Source organism: Oncorhynchus keta, chromosome 2 (assembly GCF_023373465.1).
Source record: "Oncorhynchus keta strain PuntledgeMale-10-30-2019 chromosome 2, Oket_V2, whole genome shotgun sequence".
In the NCBI taxonomy this organism is placed as follows: domain Eukaryota; kingdom Metazoa; phylum Chordata; class Actinopteri; order Salmoniformes; family Salmonidae; genus Oncorhynchus; species Oncorhynchus keta.
In genome coordinates this window covers 36,346,323-36,352,875 of record NC_068422.1, presented here as the reverse complement: position 1 = coordinate 36,352,875, position 6,553 = coordinate 36,346,323, and the positions used below count along the sequence as shown (strand labels likewise).

The 6,553-nt window shown below is 38.3% G+C and overlaps 1 protein-coding gene across 1 annotated transcript; it reads right to left on the bottom strand.

The window, feature by feature from the left end:
* Nucleotides 1–2,899: 2,899 nt before the first annotated feature.
* On the bottom strand, nucleotides 2,900–5,834 carry LOC118400005 (homeobox protein HMX3-like). The gene is made up of 2 exons (XM_035796329.2): nucleotides 5,030–5,834; nucleotides 2,900–4,677 (listed from the first exon to the last, which is right to left on the bottom strand). Exons 1-2 carry the CDS (start codon nucleotides 5,316–5,318, stop codon nucleotides 4,067–4,069), a joined length of 900 nt encoding a protein of 299 aa, XP_035652222.1. The 5' UTR covers nucleotides 5,319–5,834; the 3' UTR covers nucleotides 2,900–4,066.
* Between the last annotated feature and the right edge of the window lie 719 nt (nucleotides 5,835–6,553).

Below are 6,553 nucleotides of genomic sequence, written 5' to 3'. Positions count from 1 at the left end.
ACCTCACCATTGAGTTTTAATGGCTTTCCAATCTACTGCCCTGATAGACTCATCAATTCCTCGGGGAGAAATTAAGAAAATCGACCGCCCCTCGGCGTTTCGGTGTCATTCTTCACAGCAACTATATGTCAAATTAAAAACACAATTAACATTTAAACTGTTCCAATCAGACGGTGCCCCGCAACCTATGTTTCACTTAATAGAACTTTTATGAAAATCTTGATGCTCGCATTCAAGCCTGAAGCAAATGAGATACTAGTATAAAGATTTCCGTTCCCTAAAAAATAAGTGTGTCCAGAAAGTGTTGTGCTAAGGCCCATGTTATCCATTTGACATGTTATCCCTTTGACACCAAAAGTTAGTTTTTATTTCATACATTATTGACAAAATGATGCCACGATATTCACAAATGTATGCAGGCTTGTGGCAATGTACAAACAATTAGTAAAATCCACTCAAACTTACTTATGATATATATTTTTTCAAGCTTTCCTGACTAATCATTTTGCATCATCAATGATGTGGCCTGTGACACTTTGCTTCTTGAAAGTCCAGTCTCTTTAAAACTGGACATCTGATATGCACAACATTTTGGGACTGTATCAACAGTGGACTAATGAAAAGAAATAACAAAAGATAATTTTTGAGTGGATTTTCCCTTTAAGCCCAATTAACATAATTATGCCTACCTACGGTAATGAAATTGCAACACAAGATACAGATATTTGCATGAATCACACATGCGTAAACAGATGCCCAGGGTTTCAGTAAAGGGCTGAAAATACTTAAGCTGTTGGCACTTGATCAGCACTCAACTTTCCTGCGGTTACGTCTGTTGCCCTGTTCCTGCAAATGTAGGCTACTTTATCCTATTTTTGGTCTCGCCCCTTCTACTTTACATAAATATGTTCTACAAATGGAAATTATCGAGTTGTCATTTTTTTTCAATTTATGCGCGCAAATCAAGGTCATGAGCGTAACCAGAACTGCCCGTGAACAATGCCATTTTCTGTAACAATATTTTAGACGTTTGTAGATCAATATCTGCTAGGGGAAGAACGCCATATATCCCAATCTATTAATTCTCTGTAATGGGTCCATGTGGAGTTTGCATGATATAATACGTCAATACATGAGTGATTATCAGACTATATTTGAATGCACTCTGTCTAGTGATGCGGTCATAATACAGTAGCTACTGATTTGTTTTCGATAACTGCATTAGAGACAAAATCAGAAAATGACCTTTAGGCAAGGCGTTGACTGGTTTCTACTCAGCTGGAAGGAATGCTGAATACAACAACGAAGTAGGTCGAATCTTCAAGAGTAATTTTATAGTCAACATATTGATATGTATATTATTCCATCTAACATTGTAGATAGTTAATTAAACTTTATATTAGGCTAATGTTGCAGGTATGTCATGTCATTCCCAATTTATCTCGTCCACAATAAGGGACAAATTAGTGACTGACATTAAACCGGTGAAACATTATGATTTAACAAAGAATATTTCCTTATGTATTAAAAGGAAAAAGTCAGTCCACAACATACCGTGGATACAAATTGTGAAGGTTTGAGGAGAGAGTCTACGTCAATCTTTGTCATGTAGCTATCAAGACCTTTCGACTCCCTAAAACATTCATGTGGCCTACGGTGATCGAAAGACTTGAGATAACCTTTGGTATCTTGTGAAAACGTTTTCTACTCAACACAAATGTATCTTTCGACCATTTGCAATAGCTCTATGTCTACGTCATAAACATTCCACAGGTGAATTGCAGGCATGCATTGCAGAGACATTGGCATTGGCGTGTGAATAGCCAGATGCAACCAAACTAAACCCTTAGAACATGAAAACGAATTGAGAAAACCCTAAATCTAGGCCTTCATGTTCTGCTAACCCAGCTGAAACTACACAGACAAAATTGACAATACAACCATTACGTCAAAGACAAATTGCATATTTGGTGGGCTAATTGCACCTGTCCAGTGGTATACCATTACCGAAGTCGGACATCGAAGCTGCATCCACAAGTTAAACGAGTATTGTTGCGAAATTAAACCTACACTTTTTTAAATGAAATGTTAAAATTAGCCTCGAGCTACGCACGCACACACGCACGGACACACGTCCACCACACGCACGCATTTTTGAACAGCCCAATATTAGGGAATGTAATTTTTCTCTTTTGAATAGACTACATTACCCTCAATATGGTGGCAATTACGCATCTAATTGACCGATACATTTTTTAAAATGTAAAACAATTTTGAAAGTGCATAACAGCAGGTTGATTACGCACCTGCTCAGGTTCTTCATTCACATAATGATGTATGGGTCTCCCAAAATAAGCGTGTGGTTTCGGGGTAGGCCTACCTGTATTTACATTCAATATGGATGGCAAATTAAACTATTTACTAATAATTAAAGCAAATAAAAAAGGTTAGTGTGCGATTTTAATATCTAACTTTGTGAAGTTGCGCCAATGTATATGCATAATGCTTAATTTTGATTAATTCAAACTTTTTCTGATGTCCTTTGGCTACATGGTCTACTCACATTTTCCACCGTGTTTGTTCCAAGGATAAATGTTTCAATATACTGTATATCATATGTCAAGCGTCCAAATTGTAATAATCTTACTTAGTCAACCATCGCTATCTATGGCAATGTGTCTCCTCGGAGTGTCGGCCACGTGGTCTGCCAGACCAGTAGCACTTGTTGTTAGATAGACCCAGTCGAGCCTCTGTAATAGGAATTGACTTATGATCAGACACAGTATTTAGGCAGAATATCCTCCTCTTTGTATATGCTAGGAGCATATTGATTTCCTCTCACACATGACAATTTTGAAAGCCACAACAATTATATTGGGTCTATAATAAAGATTTGATGGAAAGTTGTATTGTTTGTTTATTTATATTCATTTTCATTATGCAACAATAAATCCTGTTCATGAAGACGTTTTGAAAGTCGACAATTGCCTAATTTGTTTGGGAGGCAAACAGGCAATATTAGACATTTTTAAATAGATGCCTGAGGCATATGTAGACTACACCTCATTACATCATTGTGCATGCTTGAGTACGCACTGATTTGAAATATTTAAATATGGAATAACCTCCATTTATTTCACAACATAATTCAGCAATACAATATCAAAACGTGTTTTTCTGTACAAAGGAATAGCATCACCTGGTAGCTTCTTTCATTGACTCGATTCAATATATCCATATACATTTGTACACCATAATCAAGTTTCAAAAACACAAAAGGCAATGACATTCAATTCTTAGTTGTGCTATAGGGACATTGTCGAGCAAGCAGAAATGAGAATCAGTACATAAAAACAATAAGCCTATAAGCTACAATTATATTGTACATAAAACAATGTATCTTGATTGTCCGCTGCTAAAGCGCTTTAAGTTTAAAAAAAAGTCAAGAAAAAATAAGCCCGTTCGATAATCTGTCCGATATTCATTCCTAAATAGCTGAGCAAAGAGAAAACACAATGAATTGAATGGGTCTATCGCATAACTTGGGGTCAAATGCTAGTGCTTACAGTATTGCCCATATCAAAAATCACATTGTCCGATAGAAAACAAACCAATGTTACCGAATTGTCATAACACACGTTGTAAATGGAAATTGAACAAAATTAACTCCAATGTAATTTCCTGAATGTTATGGTTCTGCGCGGGGAAAACAGGCTTGCTGAAATGTAATTTGGGGCAGTGTGAACTGGATAGTCTTAGCGGAAATGATCTCAAAGCTGCTATAATAACAAAAGGCCTAATAATAATAGACCTAATTATAATTATTATTATAACAATAATTAGAAGAATACTTGTAATATTAATAATAACAATATGCTAATAGTGTGAAATTATACCAGAGAAAATGTAAACTGCAGTCTAATATAAAAATGCGCAATAGGTCCTCTGACAGAAAGCATGGCTCTCTTTTTTATTTGTATTTTTATTCTTTACAAAAATATTGTTTTAGTTTGTATTGTGTAGTGTTCTGTACGAGTTAGGAATATAGACAACAACCTCTTGTTTTTCAGACCGGTCTGAGTAGCGGCACAGAGGTGACGATTGGGTGAGAGTAATAGAGGTGGTGAGGGAAGGTGAGGAGCGGCTGGCTCACAGGCACGTTCCCGGTCGCACTGCCAGTCTCTGAGGCAGAGTTCTCGTGGTAGAGGATGGGCACTCGCACTATCCTCTGTGCAGTGGCGTGGCTCAGATTGGCAGCCTCTAGTTCAGCGGCAAGCTGCCTCTTCCATTTATTTCTTCTGTTCTGGAACCAAATCTTTACCTGTGTCTCTGTCAGGTGCAAAGACGCTGCCAATCCGGCCCTCTCCGAACTGCTCAAGTAGCGTTTCATGTCAAAGGTGGACTCGAGCTGAAACACCTGACTCCGGGAGAACACTGTGCGTGTTTTCTTTTTTCGACATGCTTTCTTGTCCCCACCGTCCTCGTTTTTCTTCCAGTCGTCTACCCCACTGTCTTTCTTTGTGTCCTCAGGATCACTCTCTTCAAGAACTATTTCATCCCCACTTTTGTTGTCCTCGTCTTCTTTGCTGTCTGGGTCAGATTTGAGCACCAGGTCTGGCGAGTCGCGATCCGTGCACGAGGTTGGAGAGGAGTCTCTTGCTCTTGCCTTCTCCGCAACTAAAATGACGACAGGAAATATGGGTTAGAAACGTGACTGCATGTTCAATACCTCGTTGACACTGGGTATGCTTTAGCAAATATATAAAATAGCAGTTGGCTATACCATTCACTTGAACGCGTAAAAGAAAAATAGAAACATACAATGCTGACAATGGCCTAACGTTAAATGGAATACTTATCATAAGTGACAACATACTTGCTGAGTATATTCTTTTATTCTTATATTCTTTCATTTGACAGATGAACGCTCAACCCACAGCATCAATAGCAATTTACACTATACAAATTACGCACATTATACGTTTTCTGATAGTGTAAAAGGTAAAGAAAGAGATGTTCATGGACTTACCTTCGGTTCTGTGTAGATGACTGGCTGCACTGAGTGTGTAGGGATACCACCATGCTGAGGCTCGCTCCAGATAGTGCGCCGGTAAGGCAAACCTCTGTGTGGGTAACTCAAAGCGAGGAAAGTTGAAGTCCCCGACCTGGGATAGAGAAAAGCCCCCTTCAAAAGCAACCTTTGCCGAGGCGAAGATGGGCTTGGGTTTGGATGGTTTACTATCACAGTTCAGCAAGTTCTTAATGAAGAAGGGAGAGTCTTTCACCGGAGTGCACGTCTCTTGCGCCGTCTCGGGCATTGCTGCTTGGAGGTTGTGGTCCTAATGCCTTAGACCACAAATTTAAGTGTTAAATGACTTAGAAACAGCGATATTATTCAAATAGAAGACTGGTAATTGTCCTTCTTTGCGATGTTTTAAATTAGGAATATCGTCTTGATTACCAAATGATCGAGAACGACAAAAATAAAATACACATCAGAAAAGTAAATATTCTTCAGAGAGAACAAAATAATATCGATATTGCATCCAAGTCTTGTGCGCTCCTTAGTCAAAATGCAACTGTGTCCACCGCGTCAGTCTGGCGCCGGATGCTAATGATGAAATAAAAATGTCATCCAAGTTAAATGCGGAAAGTATACGGCGATTGGGCATGTACAATGGCAAATGGGATTAAGGAAGAGATGGGAAGTAGAACGAGGGGGGAGAGACGGGCAGAGAGAGAGAGAGAGAGAGAGAGAGAGAGAGGTAGAGAGAGAGGGGGTGTAGGCTACGCGATAACAACGAAGTCCACCCTAACATTGCGCTTTGGCTGTAGGCTGTAGCGTTGTGGTGTTATTGGTCTTATATAGTCCAATTAGATAGCAAATGAGGACAGGGTTAGCAGCACAAAAGGACATTTTTGGCCTGAGCTTCTTTGGAAGTAGGCTACAATAGGCAAATTACTCTAACCGAACACAGAATATAGTCTAATAGCAGAGTATGCCTATATCACAATTTGCTAAATAAAATGTAAAATAAAAATATTAGAAAACATTATAGTGATTATTAGTTTGGGTATTTTGAGGTTCAAAGTTATCGATAATATAGACTAGATTCATAAAGAGCAATAACAATTTTCGGCAAACTATGGATGTAAGTTCTGCTTTTTATAATGGCCATTTTCGTAACACAAACACCAACAAAATAAATGCTCATGTGCTCAGATGAAGATAGGCCTACAACGAAATATAATATCGTGTATTAGAGCACATTTGCGAAAACATATTTTGATTATTACCCAGTAAATACATTTTTCAAAATTCCCATAATTGGCTACACGCAAAATGTATGCTAGCTATTATAGCTTTACAGGGTAGGATGCAAACTTTCATTATTACAGCACAGACAAGATCATTTCCCTACAGGTGTCATGTTTTGACACAATTTGGAGTGAATAAGTTAAATTGATGAACATTTAGACTTTCCCCTATGGACTAATCTGCCAACAATTCTATTGAAAAAGGTTGCAAATTATGTCCACATTATCACTAAGC